Below are 19,005 nucleotides of genomic sequence, written 5' to 3'. Positions count from 1 at the left end.
GATCTCCAGAGACCCTCTTCGCCACTGAGAGGAAGCGGGCAGCGTGAGAGAGCTGGGTGGCTTGCTTCCTGCCTCGCTTCCCTCAAGGGCCAGGCCAGGCCCCAGGGACTATTGACAGAGCCTTGAGCTCTGGCCGGTTGGCAGCTGACTTGTCGGGATGCAGAGCTTTCAGGTTGAAGAGACCACACGGGGATGGGCAAAGAGGAGGACACGGGGGCATCTCTGCCCAGTGCCCTGCTGGCTGCAGCGAGCTGAGCGGCTAGGAGCCGTGTGAGAGGAGAGGTCAACCGATTCTCACTAGGCCTGGTACCTTCCTTATGCTCTTGGGTTGAGTGTTAGGTCTGGGTCAGCCAAAGCTGTGAACTAGTCAGGGGAGTCAGAAACCCAGGGCTCTGTTTGATAAACTTGTAGGGGTTGCTCCCTGCTCTGAGCTTTAGGCTCCTCAGCTGTAAAATGGGGGGGTCATGGTCCAGCTATAGCTACCTCAGGGTTAAATGAGCCTCTTGTGAGTCAGTGCATGTGAAAGTGATACGTAAACTTGAATGTCCTCTAGGAACCATACAGTCATGTAAGGGAGTGAGGCGATGTGGCCAGCGAGGGCTTGGGGTTAGGGCTTGGGGTTAGGTGACCAAGCTCAGAGTGGCTTGAGTTAGTCATTGCACCTCTCTCTGAGCCACTCAGTACAATAGCGATGATACCTTGTGCATGAACCTTGACCGAGCGGGTGACGTGCCTGCACTCTGCTCCAGACTTCGCACACTTGGTCTCATTCAGCCCTCACCACAGCCCTTTGAAGTGTGTACTGCAGTCAGCCCCATGTTACAGAGGGGAAACTGAGGCTCTGAGAGGTTACCTCCCTTGCCTGGTCACACAGCTACAAAGTGGTAGAGCCAGGATTCAAACTGGGGCAGCTGGCTCCAGAGTCCACCTGCCTCACTGCCCGGCTGCTCCACCAGACCTGCCGGGTGGGGTTGTTTGAAGATGAAATGAGACCCTCCTAAGTGCTAGCTCAGGGCCTGGCACGTGGTGCAGGGCAGGAGCTGCTGTCCTTTCTAACTGGCTTGGGGCCCAGAATCCCCAGGCCCTGGGGCTGTGTCCCCGTAGGGACGGGCCCCCCTCCAGCCTTCTGTGCCTCACACCCCTCTTCTCCCTCCTTCCCACCAGGATGTCGCCACAATGCAGTTCTGTGCCAACAAGCTGGACAAGAAAGATTTCTTTGGGAAGTCTGACCCCTTCTTGGTGTTCTACAGAAGCAACGAGGATGGAACGTGAGTTCTCCGGCAACGCTTCACCCCCACTTCTGGGGGCATGGGCTTTGGGGGGAGGGATGGACTGTGGTGACTTGCCGGGCAGGGGTGGCTTGGGCCATCTCCTCCTGCTGCTGCCCTGAGGCCCCTGCTCTAGAGAGGGCAGGGGCTCTGGGTGGAAGTCAGGGGCTCCAAGGTAGTACCCTGGCCACGCAGATGGGGCTGGTGGGGGATAAGGGGCAGACTGCAAGCCCACAGTGCCATTCTGAGGGTCATTACTAAATGGCTGGCGCTGGGCATGTCAGAGATGGAGGGAGCGGGCAAAAACAGGGCTAGGGCAGGAATGAGGGGCCCCTCTGATAGTCTATTCCTTCTTCCACATGCATCAGTCTACATCTCTAAGCCTTGTCCTCGCTCACGCACAGCCTTCCTAACACCCCACTACACATATTCCCCCCACTACTTCCTACTCAGCATGGCAAATCTGGACCCCCTTCCCCCCTTGGCCCCAGACTTCATTCAAAATCCCTCCCATCTTTGAAGCCTCCATTTCCTTCTCTCCTCTCCCTAATCTGGAAGCCACCCACAATATGATGGAAAGACAACTCGTTGGGCAATGTAAGAGGTCAGTGATGTACACAGAGGGACAGATTCTAGGTTGAGGGTCTTGGGACGTAAGTCCTCTTTTCCAACCCGCTCTGTGACCCTAGACAAGTATGCCCCCTCTCTGGGCCTGTTTTCTCATCAGTAAAATGATCTGGTTAGATTAGGTGGTCTCCATGGTCTCTAAGCACCACAGCTCTGGAAGGCTGCAGCTGCTTAGCTGGGATTCTGCAGAATGAGGAAGCGATGGGGCCAGGGAGGTTAATTAGAGAAACGCTGCTGGAGAAGGGAACTAGGAAGAAGGTTTTGAAGGAGAGGAAAAAAATGGGTCCACGGGGTTTGGGGTTTGGGGGTGGGGGGAGGAGCAGGGAAGAATAACATACTAGAGAAACAGTGTGTGCAAAGCAAGTGTGCCCTGAACAGAGGGCAGGGAGGCCTCGCTAAGTCCCCTAGAATCTGAAATTCTGGGTGTGTGCGTGTGTGTGCATGTGCGCGTGCGTGCGTGCGTGCGTGCGTGCGTGTGTGTGTGTGTGTGTGTGTGTGTGTGTGTTGGGGGGCAGGGCAGCAGCAGGGAGGAGGTATGTTTCAGTCGAAGGGAAAACTGATCTTTAAAGGAGCGTACAAAACAAGGGAAATTAGGTACGATAATTTGCATAACAAAAGGATCCTTTGTCTCACTGTAGGACTCTTAGCAGGATTTCTTTAAATAATTCTTGTTGACTTTGACTTGATTTGAGGGAGGGAGGAAAAGGTCTGAGTAATGTTCTGGGTGCCCATGGAAATGTCCATGCAAGTCCCCTCCAGAAAGGAGGGCAGGGGCCGCCCCAGGGCTTGTCTCAGCGGCGAGGGCTGACTGGCCAGCAGGAGGGAGGGATTTGGGTTGTGGAACAGGAGATGGACATGTTGCAGAGTGTTTGCCAATGATTATTCTAGCAGAGCGGTGTGTAGGTTGGGTGGGGAGGGGGCGGGGGAGAGGGAGAGACTCGTGACTGACGCGGTGAACAGGTGGGAGGTGCTGCGCCAGGCGAGCTGTGGAAATGCAGGGGAGGAGGCAGGGAGGGGAGGACATGGGCAAAAGGGCAGGGCAAGACCTGGCTCTGCGGAACTTGGGTGGGGACCGCCCACCGCCCCCTCCCTGGCAGACGAGCTACGGGGAACCCAGACTGTTGAAAATGGCAAAGGAGCTGGTCAGATGGGGCAGGCGATGGGGGTTTATTTGGGGGTGAGTTTCACTTGAAGCATGGGCTGGCTCTGTCTGGGGTGAGGGGACACCAAGGGCAGCTGGAGAAACCGATCCAGAGGGACCACAGGGAGTGAAATGTCAGGCCTGCCACGCCAGGAGGGAAAAGGGCAGGAAGCATCCACGGAGCACCCGTGCTCCTGGCACTGCATACACCTTGTCTTCTTCAATCAGAATCACTGGTCTGGGAGCAAGAATGTGGTGATGGAGAGCCGGGCTCGGCCAGTCGCTGCCAATCATTAACTCTGTAATTTTAGGCACGTGTCTAACCGAATGGAACTTTATGTGATGGTGGAGATGTTCTGTATCTCACTGTCCCTTATGGTCGCCATCAGCCACGTATAGCTGCTGAGCCCTTGAAAGGGGCTAGTGCGACAGAGGAACTGAATTTTTTATTTCATTTCATTTTAGTTAATTTAAATGTAAATAGCCACGTGAGGCTAGTGGCTACCATTCTGGACAGTGGGGCCCTACCCTCTGCGTTTCAGTTTCTTGGTGTGTGTGATGGGGAGAATCATAACACCTCCCTCCCAGGGAAGCCGTGAGGATTAAATGAGTTAATTCGGGTTATTAGAACAGGATCTGGCAGCGTTAGTTACGGTTCTTTGGGAAGCTCAGTCACGTGCCCAGGGCTGCACAGCTGGAGGTAGTGGTCCTGGGACCGGAGCCCACATCTGTCTGACCCCGTTGGTTCACACCCTCACCCCACGGCCACGTCCCGAGTGTGTGTTGAAATGAATTGAGTTGAGCTGGGAGATGACTGCAGGGACCATTTCCACACTAGGGCCTTGTCCCCCATGGCAAGTACATCAGGGGATCGAGGGGCCTGTGGATTTAGTGATGGAAAAGGCGGGGGGCTTGGGGGAGTTTAAAGAAAGTGGTTTCAGGCAAGAGTCTGAAAGCAGAAAACAGACCATACAGGTCTCAGGAAGAAAGACCTAGGGAGGAAATAAGGCTAATAGCTTAGAAGACTTGGTCAGGCAGTTTGGCTGGCAAGCGAGAGGAGCTAGAGAAGGCAGTGGTTCCAAAGAGGTGGGGAGACGGGGAGGGTCCACAGCAGGTCTGTGCGACTGTTGCAGGTGGGAGGTTAGGGCTCCTGCAGGGTGCGAACCTTCCTCCCTTCACCACCAGTTGCTGCTCCTGCCTCCTCCCCCAGTCCAGGCTCCTCTTCCTGCCCGACCTACTGCCCCAGCCATGGGCAGCTGTGGCCCCTCCTTTCCCCGTCCCCATTCCTGTCCCCATCACCAGCTCTGGAGTGTGTGGGGAGGTCTCCCACATGTACCTCACACTCCAGTGGGTGGGCGAGAAGGAGCACAGAAGAGAAACGCTGAGCCATGGTGACAGGAATGACATTTTGACTTGAAAATTGCCAGAGAAGAAATGGCACAGGCTGTGTGGGTATGGGCGGTGCCCAGGCACCTTCCTGGGTGACCTTTCCAAGCCAGGAGGTAGCTGGGGTGGATGCTGGGAAATCTCATGGGGACAGCCCCTGCCCTGAGCTCCTCTCTAGCTTCTCGCTGCCCCTCCACGTGGCAGGGCAGGCTTCCACGGCGGGGCCAGTCAGGCACGGCATGGGGAGTGGGCAGGGGCGCTGGATCGGGGCCCAGCTGGGATTAAGCCAATTCTGCACTTTTAGTTTGCAAAGCAAGCTCATGGATTCAGACTACAAGAGCTGAAAGGGTCTTAGAGATCATCTAAGCCAGGGGCTTTAATTTCACTGGCTTGAAATGCCAGTGAGAGCTATGGAAACTCTCCTCTGAGAAATACATTTATTCATTAGTTCATTCTGAAAAAAATATTACATGAACACCTTACTAAGTGCCAGGTGCTATTCTGGGCACTAGAGATATACCAGTGAACAAGGAAGACAAACCCTTGCCCTTATGGAGCTTACATTTTAGTGACAGACTATGAAAGAAATAAGGAGAAAGACAGACCATGTCAAATGTCAAATGGTGACAGATGGGATGGAAAAAGCAGTATGGAAAGGGACTAGGATATCTCAGAGTCAGGGGACCAGGGGGTATAAATTTTAGATAATGGTTCTCAGGGCAGGTGCTCATGTCAAAGAGATGACAGTTGAGTGAAACCTGAAGGAAGTAAGGAGGTGAGCCGTTAACATGGAAATTTGGGAGAGAGTCCTTCAGACAGGGGAACAGCAAGCACATGAAACTCAGGCACCCAGTCCCACTGACGATTTCAAGGGTTCACAGACCCCTAAAGCCCATCTCCAGATCCTTCCATGGATCTCAGATGAAGGAAGTCTAATAGTGGCCAACTCCCTGGGTTTACAGGCGAGGAAATAGAGGCCGAGAGGGGGACAGTCTTGCTCAAGGTCACGCAGAGAACAGGGGCCAGAGCCACATCTCCTGACACTCCTACCTGGCGCAGGAATCCTTTTTGTAGTGTTATCAAGAAATGGCTGTCTAGGAATAAAGACGCAGATGTAGAGAATGGACTTGAGGACACGGGGAGGGGGAAGGGTAAGCTGGGAAGAAGTGAGAGAGTGGCATGGACATATATACACTACCAAATGTAAAATAGATAGCTAGTGGGAAGCAGCTGCGTAGCACAGGGAGATCAGCTCGGTGCTTTGTGACCACCTAGAGGGGTGGGATAGGGAGGGTGGGAGGGAGATGCAAGAGGGAGGAGATATGGGGATATATGTATATATATAGCTGATTCACTTTGTTATACAACAGAAACTAACACACCATTGTAAAGCAATTATACTCCAATAAAAATGTTAAAAAAATAAAATAAACTGAAGTTTATACAAAGATAAAAAAAAAAGGAATGGCTGTCTAGCTTCTACCTGGATGCTGCTAGTGACAGGCAGCTCATCACCTCACGAAGCCATTGTTTCTACTGTCTGGCAACTGCAGAGATTAACAAGCCAGCCCCTCTGGTGATCTGAATTCTGCCTCCCTTGGAGTCAGGACTGACAGACTTCCCTCTCTTCTTTGCCAGGTTCACCATCTGCCACAAGACTGAGGTCATGAAGAACACCCTAAACCCAGTCTGGCAAACTTTCTCCATTCCTGTGAGAGCCCTCTGCAACGGGGACTATGATCGGTGAGATGAGAAAATGTCCCCTGTCCCCAAGCACAGGTGCGGGGGGCACGGTCACGTTGATGAGGGCCATCCCATCAGTACAAGCGAGCAGAGCCTCCTGGAGCTGCGTGCTGGTGGCCCTGCACAGGGTGGAACTGGGGATCCCTCTGGCTCCCTGCCCTTCCCTCACCACACCCCGCCTTTTTTCCTCCCGGTCTGACTTTCCCATTGGTGGAAGCCCTCCCAGGTTGGGGGGATGGGAGGTACCAAGGATTTCAGAGAAGCCCTGGTGTGTGTTGGGCGCCCTGCCCGGAGCTCAGTAGCTGGTCTTTTCACTGTGCCCAGTGAGGGGCAGGTGGGGGCCAGATGGCGGCTCTAGATGCACGTAGAGGTGACTTGGTCCCCAGCAGCCCCAACTCCTGGCTGAGAGACTCTGGGGAGTCAGGATCCCAGGATATGTGCTGCCAGATGAGTTGCCATAAATGGGGATGAGGGATGCAGTGCAAACAGCTCATGGAATTTTTTGACGCTACAAAGCCTACTCATAATACACCTCATCATTGTTTGAGTGTAGATTGTTGAGTATAGATACAGATACCTAGTTTCCAATCCTGACTCTGTGACGAAAAAAGCACTCTCAACCTGGGCAAACTTTGACCTGTCTGAGCCTCAGTTTCCTTATCTGTAAACTGGGTACCTAAACATCCACCTACCTTGTAGGGCTGCTTTGAAGCTCACAACCTACATGTAAGGCTCTGGTATACATAAAATGCCGTTCAGCATTTCATCCACAAACGTTAATTGATGCCCTACCATGTGACAGGCACTGCACTAGATGCTGGGAAGTCAGGAGGAAACAAAACACACAGTCTTCACCCTTCACCCAACCTCTTGGAGTTTATATGCTAGTGGGGGAGGCAGACATTAATCCAATAATTGCACAAAGAAACATATAATTACAAATTGTGGCAAATGTAGGGGGGAGAGGGGACACGTAGGATGGGAGCTGTAACACGGTATTGGTCTGTGTTAAGTCACAAGAACCCAGCCTGGTTTCCTGGTGGTTGCTATAGCAGGTGGGCGAGCTGGCAGGGGCTTCTCGGGCAGGGCTGTCCAGGCAGCCCTGAGGAAGCTGGGCCTCTGCTGGCCACTCTGACAGGAGCCCTAGGGTGTCAGAACAGATACCTCAGGGCATCCTGGCTGGTGGCATTGGCATGGGCTCCCTGGCACTCTGTTCACAGTGGCTACTGACAGGGTATGTGCAGTGGGGTGAGGGGACAGGAATGAGCAGACGGATGGCCTCCAGGCACCCCTGTCTCTCTCCCTATTAGGCTGCTGATCCAGGAGATGAAGTGGCTTCTTTTCCTGCCTCGGCTGGGACAGAAAAGCCACAGTCTGTTCCATAGGTGGTCATTGAGCACCTACGATGTGCTCAGCACTGCGCCTCCAGCTGTGTGGCATTCAAGGGAATGTAGCCACATTTCTGTCTTCAGGGGGCTTACAGGGAGCTCAGATGTGCACACGTATATTTTAGACAGTTAAATAGTTGTGCAAAATGAGACTGGAAACAAAAATAGGCATTTCAGCCAAACAAACCCCCGTTCCGTGTCTAGCCAGGTCCTGGGGCTTCTGGAGTGGTGGGGAATGGGAGGGGTTGAAGCAACAGGGTCTAAAGGAGGCTCAGGGCAGGGTGGAAGGTTGCGGGGGCAGCGTCAGTTCCTGGGGACAAGGGGTGTAGGAAAAATGGTTGGGATAGAGAGGAAGGGAGCGGAAATTCAAGGTTGGGGTATGGGAGAACATGGCAGCTCCATTCTCATAGGGGTGGAAGGAATTGGGATTTCCGACCGCACTGCCTAGAGGTTTCGGGGTTTGTCCAGCTGACCCCCCACAACCCGCATCCCGGGGAAGGCCTCCTAGGGCCTCAGAATCCAGCCTTGTAAGGAGGTCAGCCCAGCTCAGAGGCCTGGGCTCTCCGATCAGCCATCGGAGGAGGTGCGGGTGTGGGGGGAAGGTGCAGGCTTTGCGGAAAGCCCAGGTGGGCTCCCATCCCCCTCCCAGGCTGAGCCCTGGACTGGTTTCCCTCCAGGATGGCTGGGCAGCTTGGGCCCTCCTCCAAAGCCAGGGACAGATTAACTGTGATGTGACTGACAGTGGTGCTAATGGAGGTGTCAGGTGTGTCACACTGGCCTGGTAAGCGAGCAGACCTGCCCCCTGCTGAGCCCTAGGGTCACCCACATACACAACAGCCACTCAGGAGGTGCAGGCATTTGGGAGGCCCCCGTAGGGCAGGACAGGGTGGGCCTTGTTCAGGAAAACAAGGCCGCTTTCCTCTACTTCCGAGGCACCTCTTGAAGTCTCACAGTACACATTGGGTTTAATCCAGCAGCCCTGTCTTCCAGGCCAGCCGGGCACCAGACACCGTGTTGGGTGCTGTGGACACAGTGAGCTCTCAGACCCAAGTTTCCTTCTGAGGTTGCTCCCAGGCCAAGGTGGGATACATGGGTCATAATAATAACAGCAAAGGCTCCTGTGGCACTTCTGAGGTAATTGATGTATGTGAACTAATTTAATCCTCCCAACAATTAGTACCTCTTCTGAAAAAGGTACAAATACTAGCCACATCTCCTAGGTAAGGAAACTGAGGCCCAGAGAGGTTAAGTAACTCACCCAGGGTCTTACTGCCAGTAGCATCAGAATCTGGACCCAAGCAGGCTGGCTCTAGGATCTGTGTTCTTAAACTCCAGCGCTCTGCTGATGAATGGCCAAGGTGTGGGGTGAGTGGGGTGGGACACTTGGAGGACAGCTCTAGGAGAGTTTGCTCAGGGGCTTGAGCAGGTCTGCTTCGAGATAGGAGGTAGAAGGAAGACTCAAAAGGCCTTGACAGCTGCCTGGATATGGGAGTGAAAGAGACGTAGAGATTATTAGGGTTTGGAGTTTGGAGGATGAGAGACGATGGTACCACTAGTGGAAATGGGAAGTGTGACAGGGAGCCAGACTGTGTAGCTATGGGACAGGTACAGTGGTGTTCTTCCCAGGGGAGAGGAGAACAGAGGTCTGGGAGTCCCCAGGAGGGGGGCTGGCAGAGGTCAGGAGTAGGGGGATGTCAGAGAGATAAGAAGGGACCAGGGGGAGGGCAGCCATAGTCAGGGAGCTGAGAGAAGAGAGTTCAAACAGAAATATCAACTTACTATTGTGAAAAAGAGGGCCAGGGGGTGAGAACCAGGGATCTGCTGAGAAAGGGCCGTTTTCTTGGAATGATGGGGGTGGAAACGAGTTAATCTTATTAAGCTTTACTGAGTCTTTAGGACATGGGCCAAATTGTGTCCTAATTGGTTTAAATACAGTATCTTATTTTGTGAGTTTAAATTTCACAATAACCCTAGAAGGTGGGTACTAATGACATGCCCATTTCACAGATGGGGAAACGGAGGACCACAGATTATGTCACTTGCCAGGGCAAGGAGAAGGTGCATGTCCCTTCTCCAGAAGTCACTTCTGGGCTGACCCTCTAATTTGGGGTTCCCCTGGTTTGGGGTCCCCCTGCCTTTGCTGTGTTTCCAGTCCACACAAGACCAAACCCAAGCGACCCAGCTGAGCAGAACCTGAGTCAGAGGAAGTGGACTCAGGGTTAGAATTAATCTAGCCCTCCAGTGGGGTGAAGTGAGGTGAAGGGTGATGAAAGCACTTCTCCTGCCTTCCCTGAAGTCCCCCTGCTCTGTCCTTGACTATTCTGCGACTTGAGGATTTGTCCCTGTTAAACCAAATTCCTCTGGGTCGGGCTGCTATCACTCACTCACACCTTCATGGTGAATAAGTAGGTTTTAAAAGGGTGTTAAGGGTACTGGGTCTTCACCTGGAGAAGGGAGAGGGTTCCCAGGAGCTGGGGGGCTGTCACATCACCCAAACTTCGGCCCCCTGGATTGAACCAGTTGCTTCTCCTTTGAACCCCACCACACGCTGAGCACCGGGAGGGGCTGGGCCCAATACTATGGCTTCAGTTAGGAGTGTCTTATCCCTGGTTCACACATGCACAAGCTGAACTCAGACACAGGAGCCACAGTCAGTGCAGTACAGCTGGGGTTGCACAGCACCTCTGCCATCAAGCCTCACTGCCTGGGCCTGTGAGGCTCGATGCTCTTCTTCCTCCCAGCAGCTTCTCAGAGTAATGGACTGACTCAGTTAGTTTAGGGCGAACCCCTCAAGGCCTGTCAGCCCTCGGGACTTGTAAGCATCAGGGAAACATACCTTTTCCTGTTTTCCCTGCCTGGGAGAGGGAGAGGCTCGTTAGGAGCAGACCTACAGCTCGGTTCAGAGGAGGCTATGGACAGAGCTGCTTGGTGTGCTGGGGGGCAAGCCTGGAGTCTTTGCCAGCGTCCCCCATCCTTGCTGGCCTGCTGAGGCTCACACACCCCGCTCTGTCACTCCTGCCCCACGCGTTCAGAGACCCACAGGACACTGGCTCCCTGCCAAGAGGCCTAGTGCTGCTACTGACCAGCTGTGTCTGGCTTTTGCTACTGCCTTCCCCTGCCTCTGGGCACCTCCTTCTTCCCCAGTTCTGGAGATTTCGGTCTCCGAGCTAATCTGACTCCCTGCAGCCACCCCTGGAGCCTTGGCTGTGATCGCTACTGGGGTGAGTTGGCACAGGAATCTCGTACTCAGTGGTCTCAACCTCAGCTGCAAGTTCAAATCCCCTGAGGAGCTTTTTTTTTTTTTTAATTTATTTATTTAGGCTGTGTTGGGTCTTCATTTCTGCGCGAGGGCTTTCTCTAGTTGTGGCAAGCGGGGGCCTCTCTTCATCGCAGTGCGCGGGCCTCTCACTGTCGCAGCCTCTCTTGTTGCGGAGCACAGGCTCCAGACGCGCAGGCTCAGTAGTTGTGGCTCACGGGCCCAGTTGCTCCGCGGCATGTGGGATCCTCCCAGACCAGGGCTCGAACCCATGTCCCCTGAATCGGCAGGCAGATTCTCAACCACTGCACCACCAGGGAAGCCCCCCTGAGGAGCTTTTAACAATTCCCCTGCACAGGCTGCACCCCCAGACCAATTGATTCTGAATCTCTGGGGTGAGGCATCAGCATCAGGATTGCTAAAGCTCCCTGGGGGATCCGATGTGTAACCAAGTTTGAAAAGCAGTAATTTCATCTAGAGAGGTTAGTGGCTCTGGAAGCACGTTAGAATCAGCCAGGGGACTTTTAAAAACTACCTGTGCCTGAGCCCTATCCAGACCAATTAAATCACGCCTTCTGGCAGTGAGATTAAAAAAAAATTCTCCCAGTGATTTTTTTGGGTATCCAAGGCCGTGGCTATGACTGGGGTCCTCCTATAGCCTCTGAGCACGTTGGCTGTCACTGATCTAGTCACCTGAGGGACTGGTGTTGGTGGTCCGTTGTTGTGGTGTGCCCACGTGCCACAACTACTGAGCCCACGTGCCACAACTACTGAAGCCCACGTGCCTAGAGCCCGTGCTCCGCAACAAGAGAAGCCACTGCAATGAGAAGCCCACGAACCGCAACGAAGAGTAGCCCGCGCTCGCCACAACCAGAGAAAAGCACGTGCGCAGCAATGAAGACCCAATGCAGCCAGAAACAATAAATAAATAAAATAAAATAATAAAATAAAAAAATTTATTTAAAAAAAACAAAAAAAACAAACAAAACTATCCCAGGTGTGGCCCAAATGCTAAAGTGGAGAGGAGGCTTTTTTTTGTTTTAATTTCTTTTGGGCTGTGTTGTGTCTCCCTTGCGGTGCGTGGGCTTGTCATTGCGGTGGCTTCTCTTGTTGCAAAGCATGGGCTCTAGGCACGTGGGCTTCAGTAGTTGTGGCTCGCGGGCTCTAGAGAGCAGGCTCAGCAGTTGTGGCGCAAGGGCTTAGTTGCTCCGCAGCATGTGGGATCTTCCTGGACCAGGGATCGAACCCGTGTCCCCTGAACTGGCAGACGGATTTCCAGCCACTGCATCACCAGGGAAGCCCAGGAGGCATGTTTATAGAGATCCAACGCATGCCAGGCAGTTTTACCAATTTGTCTCCACAGCTATTCTGTAGGGCCGTTATTATCCCTACTTTAAAATGATTTTGTGGCTCAGAGAGGTTAAGCGACATCTCCAGGTCCCAGTGCAAAGGGCCCAGCATCCAAGTCCACACCCCAGACACTTTCTACTCTTTCCAGATCACCAGCCTACCTTCAGAGGCCTAGATTTTATTTTTCTTTCCATAATAATTCTCCTCAGAGAGACATAGTTTTTTGTTTTTCACAAAAATTTAAAGGATTTCTCTAAATGGTGGGCTTCTATGCCTGCCCCATTTTACATTTTGGTAACAAAAATCCAGTTGCTGCACAACGTACTGGGCATCCCTTCATTTCCTGAACAGTTTCTACCCTGATACAGGAGAATCCGCATCCCACCCCCATGCCCCATGGAGGCTCATCTGAAGGGAGACAGCGCCTCCTTCTGGGGGTTCTGGAACTCCAAGGCTGACTCCCTGCAGACTTGAGGAGATGGGCCGCGGCCATGGGCCAAATGATGAGATATTCATAGAACACAGGCCTGGGCAGCCGCCTCTGTGTGCCCCATTTAGAACTGAAGGCTGGAGACCCAGCTCCCCCATGCCTCTTCCACCTCTCCAGACCCTGACCCTGCAGAGGGCCCCGGGCATCTGCCCCATCCCTGGGCATCCCTGGAGGACTGCTGGTACCAAGGGTTAACCTGCAACCTCCACCTCCCTCCTCTGCCTCTGGTCTGCTAGCCTGTTGCCATAGAAACAGGCTAAAAATAAAATGGGCTCCCAAAGCCCAGCCCCAAGCTCAGGAGTCAAAACAAACTAATTAAAGCAGACAGGCTAAAATGTGAAGATAATTACACCCTCACTCAGGAGCCAGTCTGGCATGGAAAAGCTCAGCAGGCCATCCTGAGTCAGGACCCCTGGGTCCATCCCTGACATGCGGAGTAGCTCCCCACCACTCAGACTCCTTGAACCCCAGGGTCCCACCAGGAGAGCCCACCCTGCTTAGGCCTTGGATCTACGGAGCACCACACTCACATTCTAACGGCCCCACCCCTGATAAACTGCAGTATGGCTTCATGCTGGGATCTGTGCCCCATCTGGGGTGGCCAAGAGAAGGTGGGGTGAACTGAAGTCTGAGGCTGCCTTTCTACATCTTCCCTGAAATTCAGGGAAGTCCCAGTGCAGCTTTGGAGCTGCCTCTGTCCCTAAGACCTTTAAAGGCTTCAAGATAGTTCCTTTGTCTCCTGGGCTGCTGCCTCTTCACCGAGGGCCCTCAGAGACAGGTGGGTGTTCCTCCATCCCCTTTTGGCCCAGGAGCGTGAGAAGGCCACGCAGGTGGCCCCATTCTCAGGCTACGCAGATGCTGGGTCAAGTCCATCCCACCATGGGCCCTTTGCCTTACAGGACCATCAAGGTGGAGGTATACGACTGGGATCGAGATGGCAGGTAAGCTGGCAGAAGGACAGAAGGTGAGCAAGGAGGGGGACAGTCCCTGGGAGGAAGGTGGATCTTGCCCTCTCATGGAGAGAGCTATGCCCAGGTCCCCACCCATGGCAGCTTGGGGGGTGAGGGGCCTGGGTTTCCTGTGGAGGGACCACTGCCTCTGTGGCTCTTCCATGCCCAGCTCCACTGAGGCACCAGAGGGCCTGTGTCCTGCAGGACATGGTGCAAGGGGTGTAAGAGGCCTCTTTTCCTCAAACAGCTGCCTAGCGGCCAGCCAGTGTCTAAAACCTCCCCACATTTGGAAGAATGTAGGATTTTCTGAAATGTGCATGTTCTAAGGTACAGGCAGATATTAGTGACCTCCTGAGCATTCATGACCACGTTCTCTGTGTGAGGCTAAGCATCGTGTGGTGACTGAAGTGCAGAAGATGAGCTTGGCTCTCAGAGACTCCCTGAAATCTAGCAGGAGGCCCTTGACTCCTCAGAGGAGTTGTTTGTGGGGAGCAGGGCTGACGGAGTGGGATATGGGAAAGGCGAGCATATGAATGGACCCCGGAGTGGTAAGGCAGAGCCTGAGTAGGGCTGAGCCTAACCTTGGGGAGGCCAGGGGCTTCCTCTTCTGTGTATCTAAGTGCCCCCAAGGAGCCAGTATCACTGGGAATTCATAGACGAGGACCAGAACAGGCCTCTCACAACTTTAGTAGAACCCTCACCGGCTCCTGCTTGTCTGTTGAACCAAATCCAACCAAATCCAAGTATGTCATACTTCCCGACTTTTGTGAGCCCTCCATCCTGTGGTGCTACCAGGGGGGTCATAGAGGGGCTTTAAGCCCTCTGATCTCCACTGGTGCCTATCAAGTCTGTGACATGGATGGGGAATGCCGTAAAGGGCTGTGCAAGTACAGCTCTAAGTTAGGCCGGAGCTCCTTCCAAGGAGCTCACCTGCCCAACACCTTCCTGTAGAGAAACTCTAGTGCCAACACTACTCTGCCAGCTCACTCTGTCCCCTCCTCTCTTCGCTTTAACCACATCACAGGCAAGTCAGCTTCAGGCTTCCACCCACGATTCACCTCATCACCTTACCCTGGAGTTCCCCATACCTTTCCTTTACCAGGGAAGCTGGAGACAGCTACCAGATGCCATTGGGTCCCACCATCAAGGAGCTCATAGTCTGAATGCTGAGAGCTGTAAATATGTAGACAAAAGACAGTGTGGACTCAAGGTGGGGCAAGGCCCCAGGGGTACCTCCTGGGCATCACACTCCAGCAGGCATTCCTGGCCAGCATGTTAACCACTGCCCTCTATCAGGGAGAGTGGTGGCGAAAGGCAGCCAACCGCAGGGCAGATGGGAGTTCTGCTTTGTACAAGGTTTTGCTGCACTTACTGTCAACACATGCTTGTGGGGCAGAGATGCAGAAGGTGTAAACACTGCAGAAAACACCTCAAGCTGCCTGGACGGACCTAAAGCTAATTGTCTTTTCAAAAAATGTTATTGGAAAAATGTCAAGTACACAGAAAAGTAGAGAGAAGAGTTTAATGAACACTTTAAGCCTATACCTGAATCTAACAAGTGTTACATGTTGCCATAGTTGCCTTATCTATGTTTTGATGTAGTTTAAGTTACAGTTCATGGCATTTTTACCTCTAAATATCTCATTGAGAATGTCTAAAAAATAAGGGCATTTTTCTAAATAACTACAAATGTCATTATTGCACCTGACACATTGAACAATAATTCTTGAATACCATCTAATATTCATTTCATGTTCAAATTTCCCCAGTTGTCCCCAAAATACATACTATTGCTCGTTCGTTCAAATGAGAATCCAAGTATTAGAAGTGGGTCCTATTCTCCAGGACCCTGCTCTTTGCTGGGTGTCTGTTGGATTTCTTGCTCCATGGGTGACACTGGACTCTTCCCAGGGGCCCACCCTCTCTGCTGGTGTGTATCCCTGGAGCAGAGGCCCCGGGCAGAACTGAGAGCCAGGGGAAGGGACATGAGAGGCGGGGGGATGAGCAGAGGCAGCGCACAGCCTGGGCCTCGCGGTTCAGCAGCAACTTTCCCTTGCAGCCATGACTTCATTGGGGAGTTCACCACCAGTTACCGGGAGCTGGCCCGCGGGCAGAGCCAATTCAACATCTATGAGGTGAGGCAGACACCTGAAGGCTGGGGTTTGCTCTGACTATATGTAGCTCCCAGTTGCTGAGGACTAACAGTGAGCCATGGCTGGGTTTTTTTGTTTGTTTGTTTTTTTGCGGTACGCGGGCCTCTCACTGTTGTGGCCTCTCCCGTTGCGGAGCACAGGCTCCAGACGCGCAGGCTCAGCGGCCATGGCTCACGGGTCCAGCCGCTCCATGGCATGTGGGATCTTCCCGGACTGGGGCACGAACCCGTGTCCCCTGCATCGGCAGGTGGACTCTCAACCACTGCGTCACCAGGGAAGCCCGTGGCTGGCGTTTTTGCATGTTCTCCTGTGAGGTGGGTGTTATTGTCCCATTTCACAGTTAAGGAGACTGAATCACAGAGAAGTGAGGGGACTTGACCAAAGCCCAGTAAGTGGCAGACTCAAGAGGCAAACAACCTAAGCTTATCTGACTCCAAATCATTGAGTTATAGTGCCCCCCCTGAGAGAGCTCTTCCAACAAGGAGGGGGAATAGAAGTGCAGGTGGGCAGAAGGTGGGGAACAGTGTCAGAAGGTTCTAGGCCCAAGACCTGAGGTCCTGAGTTCAAGTAGCCTTCTGCCTTTAATCAGAGCAGTCTCAGGGCCTGCAGAATATCTTCTCTTTTCTGGAAGGAAAGAGAGGAACAGGAATCAGGATACCTCCATCTAGACCAGAGAACCTTGGACAAGACACCCGGTCTCTCTGGAGATAATATCATCTGCCCTCCAAGGACACTTTCTACTGCTGAGCCTTTGCCTGTGTGTGTGCTCCCTCTCAGGATACCCTCCCACCTTCCACATCTAGCTCAGGTCCTACTCCTCTGGTGGCCTATTTTCTCCCACTTATGAACTTCATGGACAGCATAGTTCATGCCAGACCTACTGAACTGCAGATACTTATAACCCTAATTTACAGCCCAGGGTTCGTATCCTGACTCCACCATGTATTAGCCGTGCAACCCTGGCTGAGTTCTTGCCCCACTCTGTGCCATGCACACTGAGAATTAAATAAGTTACTAGAACAATGTCTGGCCACTAGTGAGCATTACGTCAGTGCTATCTCCTAGTTTCATCTGTTGAGCGCTTGGGTGCCAGGAGATTTACATTTCACAACCATCCTACAAACTGGGTCTATCCTTACATCACTCAGCTAGAGCTGGCTTTGACTCCCATCTCTGAACCCTAATCCCTGTATGCATCCACTCCCTCAACCTGTATCTCTGTTCCGAGTGGGCAGGTCTTGTGTTCCAACTAGACTGAAGCTCCCCAAGGGCAGACAAAGTGACAGCCCCTCCTGTTGCCCTGGTCACATTGGCCTGGGCCCTCCTGGGCACACAGTAGGTGCTTATTATACATTCACAATGAATTCAATTGAACAAGGCTATTTGTGAGAATGGAACGTGATGGATTTCTTTGAAAGAGCCATGATCCTCATAGTTAATTGCTTTGCTTTTTGTAAGGACAAAGGACGGAGCTGTCTCTGTCCCCTCACCCCGGCAGAGAGAAGCACGCTCCGTCTTTGGACTCTTTTTTTTTTTTTTTTAGCGGTACGCGGGCCTCTCACCGCCGCGGCCCCTCCCGTTGCAGAGCACAGGCTCTGGATGCGCAGGCCCAGCGGCCATGGCTCACGGGCCCAGCCGCTCCGAGGCATGTGGGATCCTCCCGGACTGGGGCATGAACCCGTGTCCCCTGCATCGGCAGGCGGACTCTCAACCACTGTGCCACCAGGGAAGCCCTGGACTCTTTTAAGGACATTTTTAGGGAAGTGAAGGGAAGGGGTCAGGTCTCCTGGAGTTTGATTCTAAGGATGCTTGACAGGCTCAGATGAGGCCACGATCTCTCAGGCTTCAGTGACTTGTTTTCTCAGTCATTGGTCCCTGCCCCCTTGCAATCAATGAGAGAAACTGCAGCGCTGGCAAAAAGAAGTGCTGTCTTTACACATCTGAAACGCCATCAGGTAGAAAAGGAATTAACTCTGGCAGCCCCGGGGCAGGCCTTGCACCATGGAGGGCATCCCTGGGAGGCCGGTTTGGGCTCAGGAAGGCCCTTCTAGAGTCAGAAGTGCCTGAAGAGAGAACGGGCTTCTGCCAGGAAAGACCCTCATCTCAGGCCCCAGCGTCAGCCTGGGTGTCCAACACATATGCCCAGCTGTCTTCTGGCCACTCCTTAGACTCAGCCTTCCCAAACTGAATGCACTGGCTAAAGTCCCTGCAGCCCTCCTCTCCCCCTGGCCAGCCAGCTCCTCCTCCTGTGTTGTCATCACAGCGGCCATGGCACCTGGGGAGGCATCCTTGACACCTCCTGCCCCTCATCCCACACCCAGTCCATGACTGAATCCTACTCCTCCTGCCACCGAAATATTCTGACATTTGTCCCCTTCATTGCCGTCTACCCCCACTGTCACCGTCTCCCCTGTGTAGGGGCTTTGTGACAGCCCCGTAATGGCCTTTCCGCCTCCTTCCGTCCTCCAGTCAGTAACCCAAATACTTCTCCAAAATTGTAACTGACCACATTGCTGCCCTGCTTAACCCCCGACTGTGCATGTCACCCACTGCCTCTGCCTGGTTCGCACAGGGGAGCGGGGAGACTCCACACCAGCTGAGATCCTAAAGGGACCTTTACCTACAAGGGGAGTCCAAGCTCCTTCACACGGGTGCCATGCCCCAGTGACCCGCAGTCTATGTGCAGCCGGGGGGACGGGGGAGGGCGTGTGTAAGCAGCCATATACATCACAGCTCTAGGAGCCCCTACGGTCTAGCCCTGTCCGCTTCCCTCTACCCATCCCCACTCTCAGCCCCATCATGCCATCTGAGGCTCTCTGAACCTCCATGCTGTCTCAGTCTCTGTGGCTTCATTTGTGCTTGTGCCTCCCTTGGGGTTCCCTTTGCTGTTCTTGCCTCAGGAAGCCCCCCCCTGCACACCCACTCTACCCCAGGGTCTGAAGTGGATGCCTCTCCTTGGTGCTCCTGCTCTACCCCCCACCCCACTCCCATACCTATTACCTGTTTATCATACTTCCTGCCCCCTCAAAGACCACGATGTCCTCAGGAATGGGGGCAATGTCTTACCACTGTATCCAGAGCCAGCACAGCTGCTGGTCCTGGGAGCCCCTTGCACAGGAGGGCAGACCCCACACCTGCCCTGGAGACCCTGGGGATGTGAGGAGAGGGAGAGGAGGAGGCTTAGAACTCCAGCTCAGGAGTTGGGAGGTTGCTAGGCTGGCCCCTAGGGGGTGCAGCCGCTTAGGGCTGGAGA

General features: G+C 53.5%; 1 protein-coding gene across 3 annotated transcripts in view; it reads left to right on the top strand.

Moving 5' to 3' along the window:
- The window catches only part of CPNE5 (copine 5), an 83,526-nt gene that overhangs the window by 49,856 nt on the left and 14,665 nt on the right, over positions 1-19,005 (top strand). For all 3 annotated transcript variants that reach the window (XM_060162731.1, XM_060162730.1, XM_060162732.1), the window contains 4 exons: positions 1,165-1,268; positions 6,061-6,165; positions 13,549-13,590; positions 15,659-15,734. In XM_060162731.1, coding sequence (XP_060018714.1) covers positions 1,165-1,268; positions 6,061-6,165; positions 13,549-13,590; positions 15,659-15,734 — 327 coding nt within the window. The remainder of the gene's footprint in view (positions 1-1,164; positions 1,269-6,060; positions 6,166-13,548; positions 13,591-15,658; positions 15,735-19,005) is intronic.

Source organism: Lagenorhynchus albirostris, chromosome 10 (assembly GCF_949774975.1).
Source record: "Lagenorhynchus albirostris chromosome 10, mLagAlb1.1, whole genome shotgun sequence".
Classification (NCBI taxonomy): domain Eukaryota; kingdom Metazoa; phylum Chordata; class Mammalia; order Artiodactyla; family Delphinidae; genus Lagenorhynchus; species Lagenorhynchus albirostris.
This window is presented reverse-complemented; position numbering and strand designations above follow the sequence as displayed.